This window comes from Amia ocellicauda, chromosome 21 (genome assembly GCF_036373705.1).
Source record: "Amia ocellicauda isolate fAmiCal2 chromosome 21, fAmiCal2.hap1, whole genome shotgun sequence".
Classification (NCBI taxonomy): Eukaryota; Metazoa; Chordata; class Actinopteri; order Amiiformes; family Amiidae; genus Amia; species Amia ocellicauda.
The window spans coordinates 10,264,367-10,280,255 of record NC_089870.1 but is presented as its reverse complement, the minus strand read 5'-3'; the positions used below and the strand labels follow the sequence as shown (position 1 = coordinate 10,280,255).

The following is a 15,889-nucleotide window of genomic DNA, read 5'->3' as shown; positions in this document are numbered from 1 at the left end:
CAGGATATCTACTATCAACTGCAGAGATGAGCGTACCTGCATCTGCCCAGCACAACTCATTGGTGATGGTGTCAAAGGTCAAGGCGTTGGGCAGTCCAATGCCATCCTTCACCAGGATCCTCCGGTTGCGTCCCTCCACAGTGCAGGTCTCGATTTTGGGAGCTTCACGGTTCCAGTCAGTCCAGTACAGGTTTCTAGCAGACAGCACAACATGTAGTCACACTTGAGAGGTGTCAAATAAGTAAGAAAATGCATTACTAATTGGAACCTACAAAGCAGACTGCTCTTTCAGTGCTGGTTTGCACATCAGGTTTGGATTAGAGCTCATTAAGCGCTGCTGTCCCCGCCCTCGCTTCACAAGCTCAACTGCAAACAGATTGTGTGTTTTGTTTGTTTTGTGGTTCCTGGCAAGCTCCCACTGTCTACTTCACTTGTGATCATTGCGTGAAGCCAGCCAGCCTTCCTAGCCACACCGCAGAGGATACAGCACACACACACACACACACACACACACACACACACACACACACACACACACACACACACACACACACACACACACACACACACACACACACACACACACACACACACACACACACACACACACACACACACACATCTGCTGCTCTCGTCCAGCCTGGCTCGCACACGTGGAGGCACTGGACCGGCACTCTGTCTCTCCCCCGGCTACGGGCGAAACAGGGTGACCACTCATGAACCCACATCGCAATCAGCCTGTCTGCTCAAATAGCGCTTTATCTTTGCAGACCATCTTGAAAGGAAATTGGCCAGGGAGAGGAAATGGTTTTTAATTGAGATAGCAGATCGAGGGGGAGGCTCTAGCCCCGAAATGATGTCCCCTCCCCTCGACCACAGCCGGGCAGAGCTGGAAGAGCGGTGAGGGAAATAGTTATATATAGCTGGCATGGTACTATACATACCCCCTGAAGGAGTCCACCACAATGGCTCGGGGGTTGACCAACTCTGTGTCAAAAAGAACTCTCCTTCCAGTGCCATCCAGGTTGGACATCTCAATCTTGTCCGGCCCGCTGTCCACCCAGAACATTCGTCTCCGCAGGGAATCCACAGCCAAGCCCTCAGGGCTTAAGAGTCCTGCAGCATGACGGAGAGAGAGAGAGAGTCACATACTGCACAGCTTATTATACTGGACTAGAGACCCACCGGCTGTGGTTCTTGACATTTCCTTGCTCTGACTGGAGCTCTTTTAAGGCTAAGCAGCAGATAAAGCTGGAGTGTCACCTGTGTTGATGACAATCTCGGGCTCGGCTCCGGGCTCCAGGCTCGCTCTGCTGATGGTCCGTCCTGCTAAGTCAGTCCAGTAAACTTTCTTCTCCCTGCAGTCATAGTCAATCCCAACCACAATGGAGCCCTGAATGACACAATAACACCTGAGTGTAAACACCCTTTGCCTTTCATGAATTTCAAGAGATTTTCAGAATAAATAAATAATAAAATACATACTTTTGGGGAACAGGACACAAAGTATTAAAGATAATGAGCAATAATACAATTAAGATTAGATATTCAAAGGCTGTTAAGAGATTTTTATTTTAGGTGAATGTCTGTGTGAATGTCGGTGTTATATAAAAGAACACTTACGTGCAGTGCCAGCAGTACAGTGGCCCTGTCTTTGTCCATGGTGGTGCCATTGAGTGGCAGGGCACCAATCTGCTGGCCCTGGGCGTACAACAGTGATGTTCCGGGGGGGAGTGGGGTCACATCAGGGCGTGGTGTCGGACGCATAGTAGGAGGGGCCACTGTTGGTATACCTGCCAATAATAAAAGAGTTTGAGCTGGTCTCCACTGCCACACCTCCTGATACAGCCTGCATGACAATGGAGTCACATGAGTGTCTTCATAACACAAAAAAAAATAAATAACATGATACAGATATACAAGCTTCATATCCTGTAGAAGCAGGAGCAGGTAATGTCTTACAGGCAGGCTTGACGGAGTCCTGAGAGCGAGACCCGGGCACCTCCCTGCCATCCTTGTCCACACACCAGCAGTAGCTGCTGTCTCCGTAGCACTGCAGGGGGTTGAATTGGCCCAGCTCATCGCACTGGGGCAGGTAGTGGTTGCCTGCTGGCTGGTCTCCGTATTGCGCCACCAGACTGGCCCTCCAGCGCTCGCACACCGTGTCAGGCCGCTGCGTGGGGACTACTAGCAGAAGAACACACGGTATTTGTAAGGACAATTGAGTTACATTTTCTACATATTATGCACGTACGCACGCACACACACATAAAATCTGTATTGGGTGAAGACAGGACCACAACCCACAGCTGTAGAAGAACCATTTGAACCCAACCTGCTACTGTGGCAAATATATACAGTTCGATAGGTTACCAAATTAACAAAATATGGCTTCACCAAGTTGTTCTATGTCTCCTCAAACTCTTATGTTGCGTTTAGACTGCTGTCCAGCACCATGGCCATGGCCACTCCCTGGTAACCTTATTTGGTCTCCATTTTTGTGCCAGATTGTAGCCGTGTAAACCAGGGTGATAACAGCTCTGGCTATCGTGGGAACTGACCTAATCCTGTTAGTTTAAAAGGCTGTGAAATCTTGCACTTTGGGCCCCCTGCTTGACATGATTTAAACACACTACTCCTCAGTCACTGCCCCCTTCCCTCTGTTTGTCTTAACAGTGAACAGTGCTTTTTTTTGCTTTTGTGTATACACTTCAAAATACAATTGCGTGTTAAGCGTTCCCTCCATTAACAGAGCTTTCTACTTATTCAGACCAAATTCTGCAATTTAGTTGTTGCTTAAAAGCCCAATAGATGTTTTGTACCTCTCTAACCAGCCAAAAGCATCCATCAACAAACGACAGGGGTCAGCACAAAACCACAACATGCCTTAAATGGAATTAATAATAGAAATCTCACTATATAATACTGTAAGTGGTCTGGCACTGATTTAATTTACATCCTGGAAGTATTTTGATTCATTTTATAATTAATTAATTAAATTTTAAAGCAGACACCCATTACTTGTCACTGCAAGACAGCAGAACAGTTGTATATTCACTCTATACACTGTGTGCATAATTCTTCAGATTAAAAGCTTAAAATAGTCAAGCATTACATGCAATAGCTTACTTATAAACACAGAACTCCCAGGGCTGTTCTCTGAGCAGCACTATACTCAAGCAAATACAGATGTGTAAGGAATCCATCAGGGCCTGCTTATTAGAGCCAAGCTCTTTGACAAGGTGTTATTATTTCAGAAATAACATTTGCTTGGCTCTTCTTATTTTAAACAATCCAATTGGAACATCTTAGAAGAAATGTCATGTCCTAAGAGTTGTAAATGCTCACTTGCTTCAACTGAACTGAATCATCTGCACATAATTGACTGCTTTAGATAGATTCCCAAGACTGACACTTGTCAATGTAAAAAGGTGTCCATTCATCTTTCCTTTCTACATGTGCACATTTATTTATTTTACATTTATCAGTTTACATTTAATATATTAGATTTATTACCATATATTAATGGTAAGCGTCTTCTATTCAGACCTTAATAGCTTTCTCTCCCAAATCCCATCCATGTATCCGTTCTTACCTGGCTGGTCGCAGTTGGTGGGGGTGGTGCCGGGGGGGGTCCTGGTGCCAGCCTGCTCCTGCCCCCTGCTGTCCACACACCAGCAGTGTCCGGTGGAGCCGTGGCACTGCAGGGGCCGGTAGTTGCCCTCTTCGTCACACTGGGGCACATAGGTGCCTACGCTGGGCCGGGCACCACGTGGACCAAGCCCCCCCTGCAGGCTGTCTCGGTGATGCTCACACTGGGTCTTCGGGCGCTCAGGGGCCACTGTGGGGGGCAGAGAGTGATGTGGTCAGCACCACCAGCCAACACAGCTCTTAAGAAATTATTTAGAAGCTAATCTGATTGCTCGTAACAAATTTCCTGCCAAACCAAAGGTTTGATTTTGTGCCACCGTTTGTTTATTTCTACATTTGCAACTAAACCCTGTGATATATATATTGCGGATATATTACACTAATGAGACAACATGTTATGCAATTGTTTCTTTTTGAAGATCTTTTATTAATAGCTGCTGCTGCTGTATATATCTTTTTTTTTTGTTTCTTTCTCTTCCTGTTAGCTCGCATCTGCATTTTTTTTTTTAAATGTATTGTTATGGGGGTTTGTAGCACTCAGTTCTTGTTATTGCATCGAACCTAGTAGAAGCCCTTCCTGATTATTAATAGCCAATAGGATGTTATGTATTTACCTCTATATAGGACATCCTATATTACAGCAGTGTTCCATTAGTTAGTAAGTAGCAGGTTCCAGGTTCGGACTATTCATACACGTTCTGGACTGGGGCAAGAGCATCACTTAATAAAAAACAGGTAGCCTATTCGGTTTGTTTTACCGATTTCTATAAATAAACAGCTAAACTGGATTGTTTGGACATGTTTTTCAACCTCGACTCCAAAATATAAAACCGCAAACACAACAGTATTTTTATTTTCCAATTTTCTCACAATGCAATCTCCAATACAGTATACTGTTAATGGTAGGTATTGACAGTTTCTTTTAATAATATAACAATTAATACTAAAAACAAGAGTAGGCCTACTGTAGAATTTACCCTTTTATTTAAGTCTGTACACTCATGCTCAGACGCAAATGTTGAACACTGTAGCTGTGCCAATATCAAACATTAAGTGCACAGCAGTGTTTAAACATGTACACATTTCATTTAAAGCCAGTTGGACTGATGCTTATTACTTCTAACATTTCAGTGTTTTCTTCTGTGATTGATGTACCTATATATATAGATAGATAGATAGATAGATAGATAGATAGATAGATAGATAATTCTCACTCTAACTGAATAGTTTGATGAGGCTACTGCATTTTTGCTGGATTGGAGAAACATTCAATACTTTTTTATGTAGTTCTACCAACAAAGATACCTAATCATATTGTATGTATTTAATCCATGTGTGTTGTAAATCCCAGTATTTATTCTATGCAAAATGTAAAACACGTTATATTTTACTTATATTACACGGTTTCACAATTAAGTTCTTACAGCTGATTGCTGCTCCCACAATGTTTCCAAACTCCAGTATTACTTCCTCACAGCTTTTTCTTTAAAATAATTCTAACTTGTCAAAGGCTCTCTGAAATGTCACTCTGCTTAGTCCCACCTTTAAGCATAAGTACATGACCCAATCAGTGAAGCAATGTTTTGGAAACCAACTATGTTGCGACAGAACTGCTCCGGGGGCAGAACAATGTGATGCATGTGATTGGTTAATTGCCTTTATGAGATGGGACATATATGATACAACCTTAAATTTTGAAATTTGAACTATTTTAATTGAGAAAAAAAACAGAAGAAAGGAATACTGGAATTTGGAAAGGATCTTCATCATGAAATAAGATGCATTTAATATACCGTTTTATATTTTAAAATTTTGCATAGAAAAAATACTGGCATTAGCAACCGTACTTACTGCATTTCCATTTTGTTTTCGTTGTTAGAATATAGGCTACATTTTTCAACATTAATTTTGCACAGAACAGTGATCAAGGGAAATGGTAAATACTTGAATCTAATGAGACACAAAATGCTTTAAAGTTTCTATTCTGTTTATCTATATTCATACATGCCTACAATAATCTTTAATAAACTAAAACTGTTAAAAGTGGTCTGAAAGCATTTTAATACTAATATTTACAGTTATTTAACATTTTATTTGTGTAATTGTCAAATGAAGTGATTAAACACATATGCAATGTGATATGTTACTAATTCACAGCATTGTGTGTGTGTTGGAGGTGTGATTCTTTTCCCCCTCTGGAGTCTGGACCTTGATTATACCTTGACCAAGAAATGTGGACCCTGACAAAAAATAATTGACTACCCCTGGCTGTAGAAGTTGAGAACTTATCTAAGTTGAGCATTTCCAGTCCTTTCCTGCGAAATGTTTCTAGACAATGAGAGAATGAATGTAGTTAAATGGGAAGGAACTAAGATGAAAGATTAATGCTCTATATATGAGTAGCTGATTGTTTTAATGTTATCTTGTTTAATGAAAATAGATCCCAACTAAACTTGCAATCGATTAGATTAAAAGGCGGTGCTAAAAAGTTCAAAGCTGCACAACTGTGAAATAAGACAATACCAGCCTTTAAGCTTTTCCTTGACAAACTCACCTCTTTAATTCCAGCGGGAAGTAAAGATGTTAGAACAATCAATATAGAAGATGCATTTAATTTCTGAATAAATTCACCAGATATTTGAATTGTCCTGAGGGAATTCCATGTGCATTGATTTACTATCCAGCAGAGAATTATCCTATAGAGCTGATACTCTGAACTCGAGTTCTTACCTGGCTGGTCACAGTTGGTGGGGGGGGTGCCGGGGGGGGTCCTGGTGCCGACCCGCTCCTGCCCCCTGCTGTCCACACACCAGCAGTGCCCGGTGGAGCCGTGGCACTGCAGGGGCCGGTAGTTGCCCTCCTCGTCACACTGGGGCAAGTAGGCACCTTCGTTGGGCCGGTGGCCTCGGGGTTCAAGCCCCCTCTGCAGGCTGTCTCGGTGATGCTCACACTGGGTCTTCGTGCGCTCGGGGGCCACTGTGGGGGGCAGAGAGTGGCATGGTCAGCACCACCAGCAAACACAGCTCTTAAGAAATTCTTAAGAAATTAATCCGATTGCTCATAACATTTTCCTGCCAAACCAAAGCTGCGCGTTTGATTATTTCTACACTGGCAACTAAACCCTGTGCAAATGACAGAAAAAATTATGGACCAGTGTGATATATTGTGGATCTATTACACTAATGAGACAACATGTTAAGCATTAGTTTCTCTTTTAAGATCTTTTATTAATAGCTGCTGTTGTTTATTTCTTTCCTTCCCCCCCCTCTCTCTTCCTGTTAGCTCCCATCTGTACTTACATCTTAGATGTCATATTAGATTTTGCATGGGATTTTGTTTTTAAACATAGTTTATAAGAGCAAAGTTCAATCTAATTAAAATTACATCTGGAAGCTTTAGAAGTTGAGAACTTATCTAAGTTGAGCATTTACAGTCCTTTCCAGACAAATGTTTCCACACAATGAGAAAATGAATGTAGTTAAAAAATGTGAAGGAACTAACATGATCCCAATTAAATTTACAATTGATTAGATTAAAAGCTGATTTACCCAATTAAAGCATATGAATTTTTTAACAATAAAGACAGAAGATGCATTTAATTTCAGATTCCTTCCTACCCCTGGGAACATACACTCACCTAAAGGATTATTAGGAACACCATACTAATACTGTGTTTGACCCCCTTTCGCCTTCAGAACTGCCTTAATTCTACGTGGCATTGATTCAACAAGGTGCTGAAAGCATTCTTTAGAAATGTTGGCCCATATTGATAGGATAGCATCTTGCAGTTGATGGAGATTTGTGGGATGCACATCCAGGGCACGAAGCTCCCGTTCCACCACATCCCAAAGATGCTCCATTGGGTTGAGATCTGGTGACTGTGGGGGCCAGTTTAGTACAGTGAACTCATTGTCATGTTCAAGAAACCAATTTGAAATGATTTGACCTTTGTGACATGGTGCATTATCCTGCTGGAAGTAGCCATCAGAGGATGGGTACATGGTGGTCATAAACGGATGGACATGGTGAGAAACAATGCTCAGGTAGGCCGTGGCATTTAAACGATGCCCAATTGGCACGAAGGGGCCTAAAGTGTGCCAAGAAAACATCCCCCACACCATTACACCACCACCACCAGCCTGCACAGTGGTAACAAGGCATGATGGATCCATGTTCTCATTCTGTTTATGCCAAATTCTGACTCTACCATCTGAATGTCTCAACAGAAATCGAGACTCATCAGACCAGGCAACATTTTTCCAGTCTTCAACTGTCCAATTTTGGTGAGCTTGTGCAAATTGTAGCCTCTTTTTCCTATCTGTAGTGGAGATGAGTGGTACCCGGTGGGGTCTTCTGCTGTTGTAGCCCATCCGCCTCAAGGTTGTACGTGTTGTGGCTTCACAAATGCTTTGCTGCATATCTCGGTTGTAACGAGTTGTTATTTCAGTCAAAGTTGCTCTTCTATCAGCTTGAATCAGTCGGCCCATTCTCCTCTGACCTCTAGCATCAACAAGGCATTTTCGCCCACAGGACTGCCGCATACTGGATGTTTTTCCCTTTTCACACCATTCTTTGTAAACCCTAGAAATGGTTGTGCGTGAAAATCCCAGTAACTGAGCAGATTGTGAAATACTCAGACCGGCCCGTCTGGCACCAACAACCATGCCACGCTCAAAATTGCTTAAATCACCTTTCTTTCCCATTCAGACATTCAGTTTGGAGTTCAGGAGATTGTCTTGACCAGGACCACACCCCTAAATGCATTGAAGCAACTGCCATGTGATTGGTTGATTAGATAATTGCATTAATGAGAAATTGAACAGGTGTTCCTAATAATCCTTTAGGTGAGTGTATTCACCAGATATTACAATTGTCCTGAGGGAATTCGAAGCTCATTGATTTACTATCCAGCAGAGAATTATGATAGAGAGCTGATATTACGAACCCGAGTTCTTACCTGGCTGGTCGCAGTTAGTGGGGGGCTTGCCGGGGGTTGTCCTGGTGCCAGCCTGCTCCTGCCCCCTGCTGTCCACACACCAGCAGTGTCCGGTGGAGCCGTGGCACTGCAGGGGCCGGTAGTTGCCCTCTTCGTCACACTGGGGCAAGTAGGCACTTAAGTTGGGCTGGGGACCCCCCTGCAGGCTGTCTCGGTGATGCTCACACTGGGTCTTCGGGCGCTCGGGGGCCACTGTGGGGGGCAGAGAGTGGCATGGTCAGCACCACCAGCAAACGTAGCCCTCAGCCAGGGCAACTGCCAACAGCACTACAAAGAACTACTGTAACGCATGGCGGCATTAACAGTAACCATGAAGCTCTTGTATCATAGTGCTTTTATAACTAGTGGCTTCGACATGTGCTGGAGCAAAGTCACCTGCAGAGACACAGAGCAGCCCAGTGGAGGCCCCCTCTCTACCAGTCACCCACTGAAACACACATGAAGGCCAGTGTTTCTAGTAGGCCCTAAGTGATGCCTCAGTAAATAAAAGGTGTCAGTCATATTTACCACTATTCAAAATGATGACACTCTGTTGCAAAACAGGCTAAACTGCCTGGCTGAGCAAGGAGCCAAAGAGTAAAACATTCACACTGATGCTGCACCAATCTGACTGGAATGCATTATATAGAGCAGAGAAATAGACACCAGTCACACACCACCAGTGCACAGGGACTGTGCTGCACAATAGTGCAATAAGACATTAGCAGCTTTTAAGCTTTTCTTGGCCAAACTGATATCACTTGATTTAGATCCAGCAGGAGGGTGATAAAGCAATTTTACCCTTACAATCAAGCTTCAAAAGAACTGAAAAACAGTTCCACATGTATCAAGTCCCGAGATGTTTTAACATACTAATGTAAATCATTTTACACATTAAAAAAACATTATTTCCATAAATGTTTTTTTTTTTTTTTTTTTTAACAATTCAACATAGAAGCGTTTAATTTCAGATTGCTTCCTTCTGCTGTAACCATTTCGGTCATATGCTGAATTCATATTGTGCAAGACATTTTTGCAATACATAGACTGAATACACTATGGCAGGGATCCCCAGTAGGGAGCCCAGGGGCCACATCCAGCCTGCGAAAGGTTCATTTGTTGCCCGCTACACGCATGCAGCTTCAAGCAGAGACTTTTCTGTCGTTTGCTTGGCAATGTTCAGATTGTCTGTGTATTGTAACGTGAAATTTAAAAAATACAATACAATTAATAATAAATGATAAAGCTAAGAGAATAGAAGTTCAACTTTTGTATTATTATTATTATTATTATTATTGGGTAACAACTTTCCTCACGCCTACATCCACACCTCATTAGAAATAATAAGGAACGAATTGACACTTCCAGTCGCCTGCAGTTTATCAATGTCATGGTCTCAGTCCACTGTACGTTTTTCACTTTACTTAAATTATTATTACAAATTAAAACATGCAAATGTGAAATACATGTTCTCCCCCTCTGGTGCAGTTTTTAATTGGAGAATTTGAGTATTTAAATCCCTGTGTCGCCAGTAGCGGGGTGGCCACCCCCAGAAGTGCAGGCGAGAGGACAGAGCGGGCAAAACTGCACTGCTTGATTGAAATCCTCACTCCCTCCTCTCGCCTGCACTGCTCACTGGTCGTTTGTGTATTTGATGTATTTTAATTGATTTTAAATAAATAAACCATGTACAGGGTTCCCTGCAGCGTTATTCAGTACAGGCGGCCCCTGGCCAAACATATGCGTGAACGAAAATAATAAATCAAAAACTTTAAAGCACAAGCTCCGCCCCCCGCGCTAAACCCGAGCTGCCGGCACCCCCGACAATCCACCATCACCCCACACCCTCCAATCTAGGGTCAGAGCGCCTTGGCTGCCCACGTTTCTGCAGGAAACCCTGGTGTACATTACACCGTCTGCCTGCTCTCTCCCCTCAATCTAATCCCATAGCTCGCCAGCTGAGGTCCCGGGTGACGCGTAGACACAGAGAATAATATTGCATTATTATGAAATAATATAACGTAATTTTGCAATAATTATTGCGTTATTGTGACATACGATTGCATTATGATGAGATACTGTCGAGTTATTTCCCAATAATTAAGTATGCTATGCTTCCAGATTCGGATCAGCAGAACCTTCGCCAGTCGGAGCTGGAAGAGTAATTGCTCTACAGCACAGTATGCTTTATTCAGATTTTATAAAAAATTCCAAAATACCTAATGCACCTAATGTAAATTATATGTATGAAACACCGAGGCTAGTCAGACTTATTATAGCAGGATCTGCGGCACGCACAGTGGACGTGGTATGTGTTTTTTATGAGGTTGTGGTTAATTGTCGGTGGCAATTAGTCTGTTGTTTAATTTGAAAAACATTATGCAAACAATGTATTTTAAACATTTAAAAATAATTAAATCCGTTTATGATAACCTGCTTTCTCCTTTTTCCTGTTTTGCAGGTTCGCCTAAAAGACAGTGGAGGACCTCTCAAGACGCAATTCCCACTGGGGTGAGGACAGAAAGACATTGCGTCTTGCTTAGCTCATAAGCACAGCATAAATCCGAGCCGCCAGACTGAAGAGGTTGCACTTGTATTGTCGAAAAACAAGACATGTTTTGAGGCTTTTGCTTATTCAGAGCACGAGTGGTTTATACATACTTACTGGTAAAAAATAAACATCTTCCAAAACACTGTCTGGACCTTTTTTATTTATTTTTTATTTTTTTAAACCTGTACACATTATTTTCAGAGGGATACATAAATTATCTAAAGCTGAAACCAAAATATTGGTCATGAGGAGTCAGTCGTACAATTGTCGGGTAACTTAAACGTTTCAGAACAGACTTTTTACTGTGACTACACTGTTTGTATTGTGTGTGCTGATCTTTATTTTAATTTTTTTTTCCAGATTGCATGACTAATTATTTGATTTCTTTTAGAAGAATTGTGGAAATCCTTGAGGATAATAAAGTTTAATTGATTTGGCTTAAATACAGTAATATTTTCGACTAGCAAGAACATGATCTGTTCAAAAATGTTCTCAAATAGTTCAGTTTGTACCCACTGTTAAGAAAAAACATAAAATCAATACTATCATGTTAGTATTGTGGTTAGTTGCAAATCTAGTCTGTGTTCAGTGGAATCTGCATTTTCACACAGCAATCCAAGGGCTGGATTAAATCATAGCGGTTACATTTATGATTAGAAGAAAGTGGCATTTTACTAAAAATGAAGATGCAACTGAGTCAAAGTTTTGGTTTAATCCCAGCCCAAGTCCAGTATTTGTTGCAAGTAAATACACAAACAATATTTTTATAGTACTAAAATCAAAAATAAGCTTTGATAAAGTAGGACAATATCTCTCCCTTAAAATACTAATACATCTGTGTTTATAGACATGACTTTCCAAAAATAACTGATTCACTAAAACATGAAACTACTGAATCTTCAAAAAAGTAAACGGCAACATTTTCCTAAACCAAGACCCGTTAACCGACGATTTAGAAACATTCAACATTTGGAGAAATGTGATTCAAAGATTTGTCAGGCTGCAGTATTTACTTGTCTGAGATCCCTCTGTGGAAACCTTAAACCCCCTCTTCTCTCATTTGAACCCTCTCTAACTGCTTTCTCCTCCCATCTATCCCTCTCTGACCTCCTCCTAAGCATAATTATCTCACAATAATGCAATAATTATACTATCCAGTAGAGAATTATCCTAGAGGGATGATATTCTGAACCCGAGTTCTTACCTGGCTGGTCACAGTTGGTGGGGGGGGTGCTGGGGGGGGTCCTGGTGCCAGCCCGCTCCTGCCCCCTGCTGTCCACACACCAGCAGTGCCCGGTGGAGCCGTGGCACTGCAGGGGCCGGTAGTTGCCCTCCTCGTCACACTGGGGCAAGTAGGCACCTTCGTTGGGCCGGTGGCCTCGGGGTCCGAGCCCCCCCTGCAGGCTGTCTCGGTGATGCTCACACTGGGTCTTCGGGCGCTCAGGGGCCACTGTGGGGGGCAGAGAGTGGCATGGTCAGCACCACCAGCAAATGTAGCCCTCAGCCAGGGCAATTCTCCAATGGCACTACAAAGTGCTTTTATAACTAGTTGCTTTGACATGTGCTGTGTGAATGTTTCCCGGTATTCAAAATGATGACAGAGTTAAACATTTACCTTGATGCTGCACCAATCTGATATAGAGCAGAGAAACACAACAGTCACACACCAGCAATGCACACGAAGAAATACTTCTCCTTCACAGCACAGTAAATGTCCCAGAATACAGAGCCAAGTTTTAAATTACAAACATTTTAGTATTCTTAAGAAACGAACCCGATTGCTCATAAAATTCTCCTGCCAAACCAAAGCTGTGCTTTTGATTTCGTGACATTGTTTGATTATTTCTACATCTGCAACTAAACCCTTTGCAAAGAATGACAGTCAACTGTGATTATATATATATATATTGTGGATATATTACACTAATGAAACAACATGTTAAGCATTAGTTCCTCTTTTCAAATCTTTTATTAATAGCTGCCGTTATTTTATTTTTTATTTTTCTTCCTGTTTAGCATCCCATCTTTACTTAAATCCTTTGTACTAGATTTTGCATGGGATTTTCTTTAAAAATGACAGGTTATAAGAGCCAAGTTGAATCTAATTGAAATTACATCTGGAAGCTTTAGAAGTTGAGAACTTATCTAAGTTGAGCATTTATAGTCCTTTCCAGACAAATGTTTCTACACAATGAGAGGACAAATCGTAAAAAAAAAAATGGGAAGGATCTAAGATGAAAGATGAATGCTTAATTAATGAGCAGCAGATTGTTTTAATGTTATCTTGTTTAATGAAATTAGATCCCAACTAAACTTGCAATCGATTAGATTAAAAGGCGGTGCTAAAAAGTTAAAAGCTGCATAACTGTGGAATAAGACAATACCAGCCGTTAAGCTTTTCCTGGCTAAACTGACCTCAGTTGATTTACCCTTTAATTCCAGTGGGAATTCCTATGCCTGGGAATATAGTGGCTCTCAAAAGTATACACCCTCCTTGGACTTGTCGACATTTCATTGTTTTACAACATGAAATCAGAATGGATTTTAAATCAGGAGTTTTTGCCACTGATCAACGCAGAAAATGTCCATTATGTCGAAGGGAAAAATATAATCTGCAAATTGTTCTAAATTAATTACAAATACAAAACAGAAAAAAATAATTGAATCCATAAGTAATCACCCCTTCAGTCAATATTTGGTAGAGGCACCTTTGGCAGCAATTACAGCCATGAGTCTATGTGTATAAGTCTCTACCAGCTTTGCACATCTAGACACAGCAATTTTTGCCCATTCTTCTTTGCATAATTGCTCAAGCTCCATCAAGGTGGATGGGGACCTTTGGTGAACAGCAATGTTCAACTCTTTCCACATATTCTCAATTGGATTGAGGTCCGGGCTTTGACTGGGTCACTCCAGGACATTGACCTTTTTGTTTTTAAGCCACTACAGTGTGGCTTTGGCTGTATGTTTAGGGTCATTGTCCTGCTGGAAGATGAATCTTCTCCCAAGTCCCAGGTCTCTTTCAGACTTCAGCAAGTTCTCTTCCAGGATTTCTCTGTACTTTGCTCCATCCACTTGCCTTCTATTTTTACAAGGTTTCCAGGAGTTTTTTTTTTTTTTTTTTTTTTTCCCAACAATGGCTTTTGTTTTGCCATAAAGGCCACATTTGTGAAGCGTCCAGGCTATTGCTGCAGTGTGCACAGTGTCTCCTAGCTCAGCCGTGGAAGACTAACTCCTATAGATTTACAATAGGCCTTTTGGTGGCCTCTCTGACTAGTGCCTTTCTCGCCCGGATACTCAGTTTTTGAGGACGACCTGGTCTAGGCAGATTCACAGTTGTGCTAAATTCTCTCCATTTCTTAATAACGGACTTTACTGTGCTCCGGGGGATATTCAATGCCTTAGAAATATTCTTATATCCTACCCCTTTGGTGCTTTTGAAGAACCTTATTCTGGATTTGCTTTGATTGTTCCTTTGTCTTCATGATGTTGTTTTTGTTAGGAATTGTACTAACCAACTGTGGGACCTCCCAGAGACAGGTGTATTTAACCTGAAATCATGTGACATATCTTAATTGCAGAGGTTGACTCCATTCAACTAATTACATGACTCACCACATTTCAGTCAGGTGTCATATCAAAGGGGGTGATTACTTATGCATTCAGTTATTTTCTGTATTTGTATTTGTAATTAATTTTGAACAATGTGCAGATTATATTATTATATTATATTGATTTACTATCCAGTAGAGAATTATCCTAGAGGGATGATATTCTGAACCCAAGTTCTTACCTGGCTGCTCGCAGTTGGTGGGGGTGGTCCCGGGGGTTGTCCTGGTGCCGACCCGCTCCTGCCCCCTGCTGTCCACACACCAGCAGTGTCCGGTGGAGCCGTGGCACTGCAGGGGCCGGTAGTTGCCCTCCTCGTCACACTGGGGCAAGTAGGCGCCTACGTGGGGCCGGGGACCGCGGGGACTGAGCCCCCCCTGCAGGCTGTCTCGGTGATGCTCACACTGGGTCTTCGGGTGCTCGGGGACCACTGTGGGGGGCAGAGAGTGGAGTGATCGGCACCACCAGCAAACATCAGCTCTCAGCCAGGGCAACGCCCAACAGCACTACAAAGAACATCATAATGTGGGGCAGCACAGGGATGTCAGGGGGGTGCAATCTTTTTCCTTTTTTAACCAAGGAGCTCAAAACACAAATTCAAAACATCAAACCTTGTTGAAAAAGTGAATAGTCATCAGATTTTGGTGTACTCTGTGTGCATATGGACGGGTGTGGTGGGGTATTGGGAAATGGGTGGGAAAGTTTTGTCTATTTTAGCAAACTTCTAAATTGCAAACTGTCAATGAACCTATCTTCTGACCTTTTATTACTTCTGCTTTTGCCACTTCCATTAAGAAGCTACTATATGATCATCATATAAGGAATTTATTTGAATCAAGCTTATGTAAGTTACAATCTTTAACTGATTCTGCAAACCAACCTCAGAGTAGAGACTCGGTTTCACCCACAACTTCCAGTAAAGAGGAGTTTCAAGGTATTCCTATGACAGATTGCACGGACATACTGCTCTTCCACAATGACAGTTGAATTACTCTGCTGCTCTACAACATGTTTTGCCATGTATTCTAATATGGCCAGCAGGGGTCAGCCAAGAACTTCAAGACTAAAAACAATTCTTTACAGATAAATAAATATAAAAAAAA

At 42.0% G+C, this 15,889-nt stretch overlaps 1 protein-coding gene across 2 annotated transcripts in view; it reads right to left on the bottom strand.

Annotated features, from left to right (window-relative positions):
• nid2a (nidogen 2a (osteonidogen)) overlaps positions 1 to 15,889 on the bottom strand; it is a 37,161-nt gene that overhangs the window by 2,395 nt on the left and 18,877 nt on the right. For both annotated transcript variants that reach the window (XM_066694737.1, XM_066694736.1), the window contains exons 11-20: positions 14,971 to 15,216; positions 12,382 to 12,627; positions 8,609 to 8,839; positions 6,382 to 6,627; positions 3,596 to 3,841; positions 1,963 to 2,187; positions 1,624 to 1,793; positions 1,264 to 1,393; positions 945 to 1,116; positions 37 to 194 (exon numbers count right to left, since the gene is read on the bottom strand). In XM_066694737.1, coding sequence (XP_066550834.1) covers positions 37 to 194; positions 945 to 1,116; positions 1,264 to 1,393; positions 1,624 to 1,793; positions 1,963 to 2,187; positions 3,596 to 3,841; positions 6,382 to 6,627; positions 8,609 to 8,839; positions 12,382 to 12,627; positions 14,971 to 15,216 — 2,070 coding nt within the window. The remainder of the gene's footprint in view (positions 1 to 36; positions 195 to 944; positions 1,117 to 1,263; positions 1,394 to 1,623; positions 1,794 to 1,962; positions 2,188 to 3,595; positions 3,842 to 6,381; positions 6,628 to 8,608; positions 8,840 to 12,381; positions 12,628 to 14,970; positions 15,217 to 15,889) is intronic.